We start from the raw sequence: 15,843 nt of genomic DNA, 5'->3' as shown, positions 1-15,843 counted from the left end.
TATTCCCTCCCTGAGCATGGTGCAAAGAGCAGGGATAAATACTTGAGGACAGAGGGAATGAATGAATGCCTCCTTCCAAATCTGAGTTCTCATCCGTTAGAGCGCTCGGGGTCTGTACCTTTCTTCTTCGTCGCTGCTGGTTCCTTCTTCAGCTGCTAACTTATCTTGATACTCTTCTCTGGGCAGTGTCTGGGAGGGCTCCTTCTGCTCTGAACATGGATCCTAAGGCAAAAAACAGTGACACACAGAGATTAAGCACAGTTCCCTGATTTCACCTGGCTTCTTCAACCAGAGAGCAGAGGAGAAAGAGCCCCCTGAGATCCACTGTCTGTGCCCAGCTCAGAGGCCTGGAAGGAGGAGGCCATGATCCCACCATGCCTGAACAGTGCCTGGTTCTGACCACGGCAGTGCTTATGCTTGCGTCCTGTTTTGCATTCCACCAAGCAATTCATATAGCAGGAGAGACTCAAGTTGGAGAGAATAAGTAACTGGCCCAGGGTCCACCATCACAGTTGTGGAACCATGGGACTAGTCTGACCTTAACCACTTCAGCCTGCAGAGAGGGATCCCTGCTGGGCCTGATTTGTGGGCTGTGGTGAGGATCAGAGTACACTACTGACCCACGGCCAGGGGTCAGTGAAAGTGAGCAACTTAGTCTTGGTTATCAGGCCCATTGCATAGGTTGTGGTGTGCTGCACCTCCTCACATAGGGTCAGAAAACAGGGTACTTGCTGAAAGGCCAAAAGCATTGAGAAATGGGACCTGGGTGGAGAATCAGAAATGATGGGGGGACAATGAGCTTTCAGAATTCTCACTCAATTGAATTTGCTCATTTTATCATTCTCTCCTTTCCACAAAGACATAAGGGTACAAAAGACTTTTTAATTTTTATTTTTCTACTTGTGATGGTAACCACTGTCCATGGAAAACAGTATGTTAAGACAGGGTAGGAGCAGATTTGTTGATGTCAGATCTCATCAGTGATAAACTACAACCTGGATTTCTCACTAACCAGGAAGTGTGACCTTGAACCAGCATCTTCCCTTTCCTGAATACACTCACCAACTATAAATGAACTGGTTAGCTTGCATATGTGATTTTTAAACTATATGAAACCTTGGCGGGGAGGGGTCTTGGGATCACTTGGGTGGGAAGGGGCAGAGCTGAGCTCCCAACCCCACTTGACCTGCAACAAAATGGTTTGGTGCCTTTCCACATACTGAAGTGTCTGCACGTCAACAATGCTGAGATCAACAGTGACATTCACATTGCACAGTGCTCAATCCTCCAGCCTCAGCTAGCTGGACCTCTCAGCAGGGTTGGGGTATCTGGCTTCTGGGTCTCCTTTGTCCCACCAGCACCTCCTTCTCAGTTTCCTTCAATAATACTCCCTCCTCTTCTGCCCCAGGCCTCAGAATCTCATCTAGTCCCATGGCATTAAATGCCACACGGATATTGGTGACACATGGTTATTTATGACAAATTTACTTTTCTATTTCCAACCTTTCCCCCAGTATTCAGACGTGTATATCCAACTGTCTTTAATGTTGAATAAACCCCTCCAATTGTGACACGTCCAGATTCCAAACAACCGGACCTGCCTCAGGGCTTGCACAGGCCGATCCCTCTGCCTGAAATGCTCTTTGCTCTGATGCTTACATTCTTTGCTTCCTCACTTTAGTCTCTAATTTTGGACTCTAGCAGCAAGCTCCCTGTGTTCAAATCCCAGTTCTTATTGGTGATACAATCTTGGGAAAATTACTCAGGTTGTCACCAGAATTAAATGAACCAATACATATAAAGGCCCCAGGATAGTATTAGCAAGCACTGGTGTTAATGTTCTATGAGATTATTGCTCCCTGACCACCTTCTCTAAAATACTACCCCTTGCAGTCTCTCTCCCACCTTGCTGTATGTTTTTCCCAAAATACATCTCACAGTGTGATGTTATTTGTCTACTTATTTGTTCTCAGCTTCCCTCACTGAAAGGTAAGCCCCATAGGGCAGGGACTCTGCTCTGTCCACAAGTTTCCCTGATGCCTAGAACAGGAATCACTCAGCAAACACCAAATGAATAATCCCAGATATGTCATGGGTCACTCCAGGAGAGCAGGAGGACCCTGAGCCCACCTTATGTCCTCTGGAGTGAATGGCCTCCGTGTATTCCGTATATGTGAGAAGTCTCCCAGGCCAGTGGCATTCCACCCGAGCCCTCATCTTCCCCTCTGGGGTGAATGTGTCCTGGGTCAACTCATCTAAGCCTGAGCTACATTCCTCAGGACTTCCACCCTGCACACTCCTGGGCCATGTGTCTTTGCATTAAATTTGGAGGATGGAAGTAAAGCAGCAGTCACATCCTGATGCATGGACACTCGATGCAGGGCAGAAAGCACTGATCGGCACACCACCTTGTTGGCCTGGGCAGTTTGGGGACTCTCAGCTCCTTCAGCTTCTTCTGGATCCTCCTTTGACTTCTCCCTCTCCTGGACCAGTGTGTGCAGACCCTGAGGCAGCAGGTAGCCTGCAGCACCCCAGCTCCCATGGGGTCCTCCTTAGGTTCCCCCGTCTTGGGCTGCAGATGTGCTTAGTTTCATGTCAAAGGATGCAGGCCACCTGTGTCCTCCAGTTGGAGCCTTATTGGCCTCAGAGAATGATACACTTGGAGCTCAGCCACACAGCTGCAGTTTGCCCTTGGTCTTCCCCACTTCACTCTGCCTACTTGCCTCTTGACAGGCCCCTCTGCTGACTTTGGGCCCACCACCAGACCAAAAGGCAGCAGTTGAACACAAAATATGTAACTAGGTCCCACAATTATGCCAGCTCAGTTCCTACTCGTATCCTGTATCATCCCTAGTTTGTTTCTCTGATGGAATCTTAATGGTGCAGACTTTAATCCCCAGATCTGTTTATTCTTCAAGACCTCACTTGACTGTCACGTCCTCCAGGAGGTTTTACCACTTCATGCATTGTAGTTAGACTCTCTCCTGTGGAAGTTCCCACAACAATATTTTGCAGTATCATAATCTTCTCACAAGTATTTATTGATCACTGACTCTGTGCCAAGCATTCTCTTTTGGGGATATAACAATAAACAAAACAGACAAGAGTTTTTCTGCTGTGAATTAGTTACAGGAGCATTTTTCTCCCTTCCTAGACTATAAGTGAATGTAAAAGTAACCTCAGATATAGTTTAAAAGTCTTATAAATCCTACAACTGTGGACAGCGGTGACTTGAATCATGGTCTATGACTGTCTCGATGCTGTGGCTCTTTTTTCTCTGGGAACTTTGTGTGCAAAGGTGCAGGACAAGATTGGTGTCCTGTCTGAGGAAGTTCTATGAAAAGGCACAGCATTATATTAGTCTTGACCATGAGCTCACCAGATGCTGAGGATAAGAATTCTGAGCATAAAAGATAATTATAATAGTTTGCAAGCGCTGTGAACTTCAAGCCTGCCTGCTTTGCAGAAACTTTCCCACGGAAAACCTTTTGATGATAAAACTTATATAATAAGTGTGCTGTGCTAGGCCTGGGTCCCTGTTTCTCCCTCAGAGGTCAGTGTCCCACCTGGTCCCAGCTTTCTCTTTGTAAATGTCTGTATGTCTTTCTTAATCCTTCATTACCCTCACTGGTCTTTAAAGTTCGGCCATACAGGTCACAGCATACAGCCAGTAATTAAGATCCTTTAGTACAATTGTTTTTTATTTATAGCCCTAACCTACTCTTTCTATATGTAACTACTGGACTTAAAGTCCAGTTAGTTGACACCTACTAGTCCCAGTCCCAATACGTTTGGTTCAAACAATGATATAACTGGACAGTTTACAATCTCCATGTGGACATGAGGCAAAAAGGCTCACCTTTGCCTCTTAGTTTCCAGTATTTGGGGAATTAAAACTGTCTTGGAGATCTCCAATTCCCATAAAGTCTAGCAGCAAATGTAGTCTAAGCAAACAGCTTTACGAGTCACCTGCTATAAATACATGTTCTGTATAAACCTGGAGAACTTGCCTGGTGGAGTTGGAGACAACAGCAAATCAGAATAGCATGCATACCACTGTGCTGTAAATACATATAGGATGTGCAATTAATCACATCCAGGTTTCAAATTTGGCTACACAGGATTCTTGGTTATGTTGTCAAAACAGGTCTAATTCCAGTAATCACATCAAACATGAACTGATAAAGTTCAACATGTCAACCTATCCTGATGAAAGAAAATCATTCATTAAAAAGTTCTAATAGTGAACCTATAGGCATCTAACAACAGAGCCCCAAAACATAAGGCAAAATGATCAAAATTGTAAGGGAAAATGGGAAACTTTATAATTATTATGGGAAATTTTTAATACACATCTCTCAGAAACTGATACACTAAACTGACAAAATGATCCAGGATAAGAAGATCTGAAAAACAAGATTAATAAACTGAACCTTCTAGCTAAAAAGAACTACTAGTTTCTAAATTTTATGTGGTGCATGGTATGTTAGGCCCTTAACTGTATGAAATAGATATTATCATCCAGTTTAAAGGTGATAAAACGGAGGCAAGAGAAGATATATAATTTGCTGCAGAGAATATAATACAGAGCAAAGATTCAAATTTTATATATATAAAATATCTTCATAACCAAATCAAGAATATATACTTTCTTTCCATCAGATAGGGAACATTTAAAAAACTGACCCCACATTAAGCTTCAGAGTGAATCTAAAGACAGTTGAATGTATTGATATTCTATAGATTGTGCTATCTGATGACAATGCAATAAAATCAAAGAGCAATAAGAAAGTAGATTAAGGGGCTTGGGTTGTGGCTCAGTGGTTAGGCACTAGCCTAGCATGTGCACACCCTGGGTTTGCTCCTCAGCACCACATAAAAATAAATAAAGGTATTGTGTCCAACTACAACTAAATATATATTATATATATATATATATATATATATATATATATATATATATAGAGAGAGAGAGAGAGAGAGAGAGAGAGAGAGAGAGAGAGAGAGAAAGTAGGTTAAAAACAAGATAAGCTTCAAAACCCTGAGACATAGATAAAGATATACAGAGGGCAATTTATAGACAAGCATATTTGTTGGAAAACATTCAAGAAGTTAGAAAAAGATCAATGGAATAAACCCAAAGTAAGTAGAAGGAAAGAGATATGAAAGACAAAATAAATGAAACAGAAAAAATAATAAATCTGATCAACACATCTGAAGGCTTTTGGAAAAAAAAAAAAAAAAAGACACATCAAACCTCTGGCAGGCCTGATCAAGGAAAAGGGAAGAAAGAACCGAGAGCAACATGAATAATGGACAAGGATCTCAAGACAGAATAGAGATTAAAAAGAATTCCAAATGTACTCTGAGCTGCACGGAGATGTGAAAGGGAGTCTGCAGGATGTAATTTCCAGCCTGATTTATTGACCACTGCTATATTTAAAGGAGCCTTGGGCAGAAGTGCAGAAACAGGAGTGGGGTGAAAACTCCAAGAGCTGATTCATCAGGTACCAACAGCAGCTCCCAGCTACATCACGCTTGCCTATTTCCATACATTCATTGTCTCAGGTTTGCTCAGGACGTTGTGAGGGGGAAAGGAAAGGCCTGTTATTCTCCTTTACAATTGGGGAACTACGTTTGGAGATGTGCAGTGATTTGTCCCAGGCCACAGGAGGTGGCATGAGGAGTAGACCCCTCTATTCTCTGACTCCCATCCATGTCATTCCATGTCAATAAACAGGCACTCGGGTGTGCCATGTAGGCATGATTCCCAGCTGCTAGCATCAGGGCCTAACTGGATGTAAGTTCAAAATATTTTGTGCAAATATGCTGTTAAGAAATATCTACAAAGAGGAGACTCAAAATCTACCAGAGAAAAATGACATCAGTGATACGGTAGAAGGAAGCCCCAGACCCTCTTGCCCCGACAAAACATCAATTCAGCAATAATTCATGAACAAATTCCCTATGTGAGAAATCAGAAGCTAGAAAAAAGGCTCCTATACCCTGAAAAAATGCAAAACCAAACTCATCAATGCTGGTAGGGATATTTAGGACTCCTTCTTTCCAGAGTTATTGCCCCTGATACAGCCCAGGCTCCTTTAAATACAGCAGGGGTCATACAGTGGCCCAGAAATTACATCCTGCAGATTCCCTTTCACAGTCTTCATGGCGGCTCAGAAAACACTAAGAGCTGATTCATCAGGCACCAACATTAGCTCCCAGCTACATCACATGTAGAGAGTACATTTGGAATTACTTTTGAATCTCTGTTCTGTCGTGGGATATTTGTCCATTATTCATGTCGCTCTCAGTTCCTCTTTCCCTTTTCCTTGATCAGGGATGCCAGAAGTTTGATGTATTTTTTCAAAAAGCTAGTTTTCAGATGTGTTGGTCAGATTTATTTATTTTTCTTTTGTCTTTCATATCTCTTTCCTTCTATGAACTTTGGGTTTATTCCATTGATCTTTTTCTAATGTCTTGAATGTATCCTAATAAATCAGTTTAAGTCTATAAACATACCTGGCAAGATAAAAACATTATATTTCCCTGATATAATCAGGAAGATACCCTCAGCTTCCAGCTTCACCCAGGAGAGGGAAGGGGTTAGTCTGCATGCCAGGCACCCCAACTTTACTAAGGAGGCTCCCTAGAAAACTGGCTTCTGTCTGACCAATCATGGAACTCTGGCAGGCCTACTATAGTCTAGCTACCCAGGGGAAAATTGGAGGCAGAGGCTTAGACTGCCAGATACGTAGCTCCCCCTTGGCTAAGAACAGAGTGAACAAACAAAATTCAAAGCTTCCTGCTTTTTGTAGGGAGAGGAAGAGTTGGTAGATGCCCTCATTCTTACAATGCTGATTAACAGGGGATTCTCTGGTATAGCCAGTTTGTAAAGACTGGAAGTACCTGCTTTTTCTACAGGGCAGACAGGAGGTGGCATGAGGAGTAGACCCCTCTATTCCCTTACTCCCATCCATGTCATTCCATGTCACTACACAGACACTCGGGTGTGCCATGTAGGCATGATTCCCAGCTGCTAGCATCAGGGCCTAACTGGATGAAGTTCAAAATATTTTGTGCAAATATGCTGTTAGGGATATTTAGGGCAAACATGTCCCAAATAAAAGAACAAGCTAAACCTCTGCATGGTTGACCCTAATGAAACAGAATTACATAATTTACCTATGTAATTTAAAACTATCTATCAGAATTAAAACTATCTATCAAGATGCTCACTAACATATGAAAAAAAAGATGAATGAACACAGTGAGAAATTCAACAAGAGACAGAAAATGAACATATTTTAAAAGTGCCAAAGAGAAATAATGTAGCTGAAGAACACAATAATTGAACTGAAAAATTCACTAGAGGAGTTCAACAGATGATTAAGCAAAAGAAAGGATTGATGAACTCAAAGGTCATTGGGAATATGCAGTCATAGAAGCACAATTAAAAAGAACGAAAAAAGTTAAAAAATTAAAAAAAGCTTAAGAGAATTATGGGACATCATCAAGTGGGCCAAGCCATGCATATGAGAGTTCCAGAAGGGAGGGAGGAAGAGAGGGAGGGAGGGAGAGAGAGAGAGAGAGAGAGGGAGGGAGGGAGGGAGGGAGAGGGAGAGGGAGAGAGACAGAGACAGAGAGAGAGAGAGAGAGAGAGAGAGAGAGACATACATACACAAAGGACCAGAAAGCCCATTAAAAGGAATAATGGTTAAAGAGCTGGGGAATAAAATGGACATCCAGATCAAAAAACCTAAAGAATACTATAAAAGATGAATCCAAAGAAGTCCACAGTGAGATACATTATAATCAAATTGTCAAAGGTCCAAGACATGGAATTTTCTAAAGCAGTGAAAGAAAAGCTACTTGTCACATATGAGAGAATCCACATAAAAAAATAAGTGTATTTTTCAGCAGAAATCTCTCTTTTTTTTAGGTGTATGTGGACACAATATCTTTGTTTTATTTATTTTATGTGGTGCTGAGAATCGAACCCAGCGCCTTATACATTCAAGGCAAGCGCTCAACCACTAAGCTACAACCCCAGCTTCTCAGCAGAAATCTTGAAGGTTAGAAGGGAGTGGGATGATAATACTCAAAGAAGTAAAATAGGCGGGCGAAAAACCCTGCAAACCAAGAATACTATACCCAGCACAACTTGCCTTTGAAAATGGAGAGATAATTTTCCAGGTAAATAAAGCAGATGGACTAGATGTGTCTTTCAAAAAATGAAGAAATAAAGAAATTAGAGGGCTGGGGATGCAGCTCAGTGATAGAACACTTGCCTAACATGCATGAGGCCCTGACTGATCCCCAGAACTGAAAAAAAAAGAAAGAAAAATGTAATTAAAATATAACTTGGGGGGCTGGGGATGTGGCTCAAGCGGTAGCGCGCTCGCCTGGCATGCGTGCGGCCCGGGTTCGATCCTCAGCACCACATACCAACAAAGATGTTGTGTCCACCGAGAACTAAAAAATAAATATAAAAAAATAAATAAATAAATAAAAATAAAATATAACTTGGGATGGACAAAATTGCCAAAAGCAATACTATGGAGAAAAGTTCATAGGTATTAAAAAAAAACTTCATTATAAAGGAAGGATCTCGGGGCTGGGGATGTGGCTCAAGTGGTAGCGCGCTGGCATGCGTGTGGCCCGGGTTCGATCCTCAGCACCACATACAAAGATGTTGTGTCCGCCGATAACTAAAAAATAAATATTAAAAAATTCTCTCTCTCTCTCTCTCTCTCTCTCTCTCTCTCTCTCTCTCTCTCTCTCTTTAAAAAAAAAAGAAGGATCTCGATCATTGTACTGTCATGTGTAACTAATTAAAACAAAATAAAAAAATTATATATTCAAAAAAAGAGAAGGATCTCAAGTAAACAACCTAAGAGCTATTGAAAGAAAAACAAACTAAGCCCAAAGATAGTAGAAGGAAAAATATGTTAAAGCAAAATAATTAAAATTGAAAACTGAAAAAAGAAATCAATGAAACCATGAATTTTATTTGTTCCTTTCTTTTCTTTTTTTTTTTTTTTTTGGCACTGGGGATTGGACCCAGGGGTGCTTAACCACTGAGTCACATCCTCAGACCATTTTTTAAATTTTGAGACAGGGCTCTCTGAGTTGCTTAGGGCCTGGCTAAGTTGCTGAAGCTGGTCTTGAACTTGTGTTCCTCCTGCCCCAGCTTCCTGAGCTGCTGGGATGATAGATGTAAGCCACCATGCCTGGATGAGTTGTTTCTTTTTGACAAAATAGCCAAAACTAAGAGAGAAGACTCTAATAAAATGAGAAATGAAAGGAAATACTACAACTGATGCTACAGAAATAAAGATTATAAGAGACCATTATGAACAACAAACTTGATAACTAAGAAGAAGGGATAAATTAGAAAATTTGAATGGACCAATAGGAAATAAGAAGGTTGAACCATTATGCAAAATCTTCTCAACAAAGAAAATTACAGGACCAGATGACTTTATGGGTAGATTCTGCAAAATATTCAAATAATTTATATGAATCCTTCTTAAACCCTTGCCACAAAAACAAAAATAAAAAAGCAAAAATAAAAACACTTTCGAAATCATTTTATGTGACAAATATTACTCTGATTCCAAAGGCAGACAAACACACCTTGAGAAAACTACAGGTTCCCTGGTGAACATAAATACAAAAAAATCCTTAACAAAATACAGCAATCTGAATCTAACAGCATATTTACATCCTGACCAAAAAGAATTTTTCCTAGGATGCAAAAATGGTTCATTATACAAAAGTCAGTTAATGTGACACACCATATTAATAAAGGGTAAAAATCACAAAATAGTCCCAATAGATTTGGTACAAGCATTTGACAAAATCCAATGCCATCTCATTGAGAAAAAACAAACTAGAAGAAGTGAACACAACATAAGAAAGCCCACATATGGCAATCCCACCACTAATATCATACTAAATGGTGAAAAATAAAAGCTTTTCCTGGGCTGGGGATGTGGCTCAAGCGGTAGCGCGCTTGCCTGGTGTGCATGCGGCCCGGGTTCGATCCTCAGCACCACATACAAACAAAGATGTTGTGTCCACCGATTACTAAAAAATAAATATTAAAATTCTCTCTCTCTCTCTCTCTCTCTCTCTCTCTCAAAAAAAAAAAAAAAGTAAGGTCCTTTCAATGGTGGTGTTAAAAAAAAAAGCTTTTCCTATAAGAGCATAATCAAGACAAGGATGCCCACTTTCACCACTTCAAACATAGTATTAGAAATCCTAGCTACAGCAATTAGTCAAGAAAATAAAAAAAGGAGAAGAAGAAGGCATTCAAACTAGAAAGGAAAAAGTAAAATCGTCACTGTTTGCAGATAACATGAAATTATATATAGAAAACCCCAATTAAGATGCCATAAAAATTGTTAAAACTAGCTGGGCATGGTGGCAGATGCCTGTAATTCCGGTGACTTGGGAAACTGAGGCAGGAGGATCACAAGTTCAAGGTTTGCCTTGGGAACTCAGCAATACCCTGTCTCAAAATTAAGAAAAGGGCTAGGGATGTAGCATGCCTAGATTCAATCCCCAGTACTACTAAAAAACAACTATTAGAACCAGTAGACAAATTTAGTAAAGTTTCAGGGTACAGAATCAACCTACAAATATTAGTTGTATTTCTATACATTAACAATTGAACTGTCTAATAGGGAATCTGGTAAGCAGTTCCACTGACAATGGCACCAAAAAGAATAAAATATCTAGGTATAAATTTAATCAAGGAGGTGAAAGCCTTCTATATGCAAAACTATAAACACTGATGAAATAAATTTTAAAAGATACGAAAAAAATCTGTGATCATAGTTTGGGAGACCTAATATTGTTAAAGTGTCCACACAACCTCAAAAACTACAGATTCAATGCAATCCTTTTAAAAATACTATTTTTTTACAGAAGCAGAAAAAATGATTCTCAAAATTCATATGGAACCAAAGACTGTGAATAGCTAAGTCAATCTTTTAAAAATTCTTTTTAGATATACATGACAGTATATTTTGACACATTATACATGCATGGAAACAATAGACCAATGGAATAGAATTAAATTCCTAGAAGTAAATTCATAATTTATAATCAACCAATTTTTCAACAAGGGTGCCAGGAAGACAATAGGGAAACAAATGGTGTTTGGAAAATTACATATTCATTTGCAAAAAAATGAATTTTGATTTTTTATATTATACTATATATATATATATATATATATATATATATATATATATATATATATAAATCAATTCACAATGGATTAAATACTGAGATGTAATGGCTCAAATGATAAAACTCCTAGAAGAAAATATACAGAAAAAGCTTCATGATGTTAGCAATACTTTCGTGTATTTCATGTATATGACACTAAAGCAAGGAAGCAAAAAAAAAACCACATATGAATATGGCATAATGAATCTCACTAGTATGTATAATTGTAATGCACCAACAAAAATAAGTTTAAAAAATTAAAAAAATAAACTGGTGGGATTCTATCAAACTAAAACTTCTTCACAGCAAAGGTAAACAGAGTAAATAGACACCTAAAAAAATGGAGAAAATATTTTCTGAATATGTAATACATATATATTACTACAGCCAAACACTGTAAGATTAAAAAAAAAACCGACTAGTAACTCAAATTTTAAATTAGGCTCAGGACTTGAATAGACATTTCTCCAAAGAAAATATAAATGATCAACAGATACATTAAAAGGAGATGGACATCACTAATCATCAGGGAAATACAAATTAAAACCACAGTGAGATATCACCTCACACCTGTCAAGATGGCCATTCCAAAATAGGTAGGTGTGAGGATGTGGAAAGGCTGGATACCCTTGCACACTATTGGTGAGAATGCACAATGATGTAGCTAATAAAAAAAAAAAACAGTATGGAGGTTCCTGAAAAAATAAAATAGAACTACTGTATCATCCAGCAATTTTATTTCTGGGCATTTATCCCAAAGAATTGAAATCAGTATTAAATTATACTAGCATTACTGTGTTCGATGCAGCACTATTCATTGTAGCCAATATATGAAACAACTTAAATGTCCATTGACAGTTGAATGGGTTAAAAAATGTGGTATGTACATATAGTGGAATACTATTTATCTTTTAAAAAGTAGGAAATTCTGCAATACGCAAACAACATGGATGAGCCTTGAGGACATTATACCAAGTGAAATAAACTAGCCACACAAAGAGAAACAGTGTATCATTCCATGTAGATGAGGTATCTGAACTGATCAAATTCATGGAATCAGAGTAGAATGATGGTTCCTAGGGGCTCGGGTGAGATGGAAGTGGGTTTTACTATCAAAAGACATGATGTTTCAGTCAAGCAACATGGGATCTGCTGTGCAACCCTGTACCTATAGTCAATTGCAATGTACTGTACACTTGAAACTTTCCTTAAGAGGGTAGATCTCTTTTATTGTGGTTCTTGCCACAATAAAACAAAGTAAGTAAAAAATAAACCTGAGAAATGAAGGTTGTTGAGTTTTCTCCAGTTGAACAGGGAAATGAATGCCACAGTCCTTTTTCTGTTCACTCGTTTCCAGTCTCCAGGACACCAGAGACAAGGAAGTCCGTTATGGTTGGGATGTGTTTTGCCCATAAGGACAGCCTTTATTGTTTCCAACCTTTATTGTCAGAAGCTTGTTCCCGAGTTAGGCAATATGGGAAATAGTGGACACTCTAACAGGTGGGGTCTAGTGGGAGGTCCTTACACCTGAGTGCTGCCCTGAGAAGGAAATACTCATTCTCTGAAGGGAATTCTTGAGAGTGAGAGCCTAATCCCTGAGTCTCTCTGGCTTCCTGTTTCATGATGCACTTTCTTCCTCCTGCATATGGTCCTGCCACCTCTCATATGGCCTTCAACAGAGTTTGAGCCATGCTGTTTGGATTTTCAACCTCCAAAATAATTTTATCTTTATTATTTTCTTTATAGAAGTTAGCTTACTTCATTGTAGTTAACACAAAAGAGACTAATACAAAGTCTTTCCCAAAGAAAGAGAAGATTACTCGCTCCCACTGACACCAAGTCATTAGAAAGAGATCCCAGTGACCTAAATTATCCTCCAGCCAAGGCTCATTTTGGAAGGAGTTCCTAATCGAACCTTTTAATTACTGAGACCCAAAATGGTACCCTCAGCTCCATTCATTCTATAGTCATGTCTCAGTTTTTGTAAAAGGAGAGGTTAAACGTCTGCCACATGTAGATATATTAGATGCTAGAAGGATAAAGATTAATAAGATATAGTTCTTGACTTCAACTGTCTTATGGTCCAGCAATTGGAAGAGATGCCTGGCCTGACAATTCCGTCAGACCACACAAATAACAACAAAAAATTCTCTCTTCTCTTTGACTGAGTGCACCTGATATTTCAGGTCAAAATATATCATTCAAAAGATGCTACAGTGCCATTTTATTATTTCATAAATGAACTTGACCCTGGAGATAATAAACAGTTGGCTGGATGACTACTTTCAAGCCCAGTAATGCTGATTCAATTATCTGCTTCTCTGAACTCCAACTAGAATAGACTCCCCTGCTACCTTCTTCTTTTTTTTTTTTTTTTTTTTTTAAATTACAGGGAGCCTTCTAGTAAAAATAACCCTGAGCTACTCCCAGAGTTTCTCATGTCGTCCACCCTTGACTCAGACTCTTGGGTTCTTCATCAGGCATTCTGCTGAGATTCAGTCCAATGCTCTCTTTCCAGTCCTAAAGTGCTCTGAGTATAAATAGTGTGCACAGAAAAATAAATAGATCCATTTCTCTAAACCATCTACCACAAAAGTCTCCTCCTAACTCCTCCCAAGCAAATAGTTGGTTATTTTAAACCTAGGTTCTCATTAGATCTCCATCTTTCATCTTTCAGTCATTTTAAACTCATCTGGATTGTTTCTATTTTAAAGAAACACCCACTACCAGGAAATCTCATGGCAGGGAACATTCAAAGTCATTTTCAAGTTCAGTTCATCATCTACCAGAGGTAGCATTCTGTACATCTTAAAATAGAGCACCTAACGTAATGGAGTTTTGCTGAAATGATTCCAGGGGATGGTAATAGATATTATAAAGACACCTTACATTTATAGAAGCTTGAATGGTTTTGAGAAGTGCTGTCATATGCTCTCTTTTGTTCATTACCACGAGTCTCTGTGGTAGGGAGGCAGGGATTACTGCTGCCATGGCTCAGGGCACAGGCTCTGGTGCCTCTCTTCAAGCCTCAGTTTCCCTGTCTGTAAAATGAAGAAGATAATACTAACATTTGCCTTGCAGGGTTGTGGAGGTGGTGACCCAAGGACTTTCTTTTTCCTTTTAAGGAAGGTGTAAGCAGACACATCCATGAAAACTTCCACCCCTCTCTGTCCCTATGTCAGTATGACCCAGGTTCAAAAAGTCTTCTAAAAAAAGGTTTTCCTTCAGAATTATGAAGACCAAAATGGCTTTCTGCAAACCAAAGAATGACACTAGGAATCTAAGAAAATTAGGAGACTGGACATAAGAAACAAGAACAAAAGGTTCAATGAGGTCCCAGCTAACTTTGGAGGAGACAGAGCCACACCCAGGTTTGGCAACCCTCTCTGCATGTTCAGGGAGTGGTGTGGAAATTCTGTCCTCAATTGCTGTTATTATTTTTATCTCTCTTGACTCACTGAAGTGCTTTAGTAGGACGGCATAGAGCCTGAGCTCAAACCCCCTTAAGTCTTTGAACAAATTTAAATCTTATAGCCCCCAACTCAGCAAGAACATCACAGGGAGGCTGTTACTGAGCACCCTGTTCTGGTGGCCCTGTCCCCCCAGCAGATCAACCTTTAGATTGTTCAAGCCCCTAACCTCCTTGGCCTAACGTCTACCCCATCTCCTCCTGTGGGGTTGCAAGTCTGTTGCGCTCAGGGTGCTGCTCACACAGTATCCAGGGCGAGGCACAGCTGCCTGGCAGGAGGCTGCCCAAAATATTTGAAGTAAATTGTAAGTCTCTGATTGGCAAAGTTTATAACTCACTATGTTGGTGAGGATGTGTGGAAACAGGCAGGTGTGCTGCTTGTGGCAGGAGCCATCTCAATGGGAGGCAAGATATCAAAATTGAACACTCACATGCCACTGGACCCAGCAAGTTCCACAACAGAAAGAGTTAGTGACTCATGCCGAGTACCAGATACTAACTCATTTAGCTCTTACAAACCCTCTGAGATAGGTGGTATCCCATTTTACAGATGAGAAGGTTGAAACAAAGAGCTGTTAAAATATTTATCTAAGGTTATCCAGTAAGCAAGAATTCAGGCACTACTGTTCATTGGTGAATGTGCCCACCTACTATACTATACCCTCTACAGTGCTATCCACTGAAATATGACCTGCAACAGTGAAACAATCTAAATGCCCACCAGAAAGGAAAGACTGAATACATTGTGGCTATTCTGTACAAAGGATAATTAGACAGTTTTTTTTCTTTAAAATGAAGTTGTGTGGAAGTTTACCTGTTATAATGTCCAAATATGAGATTTAATTTAAAAAAAGCAGAGCACAGGAAAATATGCCCTTATTTATGGGAAAATACTCATAATTATGCCTGTAAATACACAGTATAGCTCTAAAAGGGCATTTAAGAAATAAAACGGAACAAAACAAGTAGTTTTCCTAGGACAGAAAGCATGCGGGAGGGTAGATACTTTTCAATGTATATCTTTGAATTCTGTACTATGTACATGGATTACTTTTTGGAAAAGGGAACTTAATTGAAGGAAATTTCAGTACCTGCAAATTGCATAATAGTTACCTAAATGAAAACACAGCACA

General features: G+C 39.5%; 1 protein-coding gene across 3 annotated transcripts in view; it reads right to left on the bottom strand.

The window, feature by feature from the left end:
• Positions 1–15,843, bottom strand: part of Fam184b (family with sequence similarity 184 member B) — a 109,429-nt gene that overhangs the window by 22,119 nt on the left and 71,467 nt on the right. For all 3 annotated transcript variants that reach the window (XM_026403476.2, XM_026403485.2, XM_026403468.2), the window contains one exon: positions 119–222. In XM_026403476.2, the coding sequence (XP_026259261.2) occupies positions 119–222 (104 nt within the window). The remainder of the gene's footprint in view (positions 1–118; positions 223–15,843) is intronic.

This window comes from Urocitellus parryii, chromosome 10, assembly GCF_045843805.1.
Source record: "Urocitellus parryii isolate mUroPar1 chromosome 10, mUroPar1.hap1, whole genome shotgun sequence".
Taxonomy (NCBI): Eukaryota; Metazoa; Chordata; class Mammalia; order Rodentia; family Sciuridae; genus Urocitellus; species Urocitellus parryii.
Note: the sequence above shows the minus strand (reverse complement) of the source record. Positions and strands in the feature narration are given on the sequence as shown.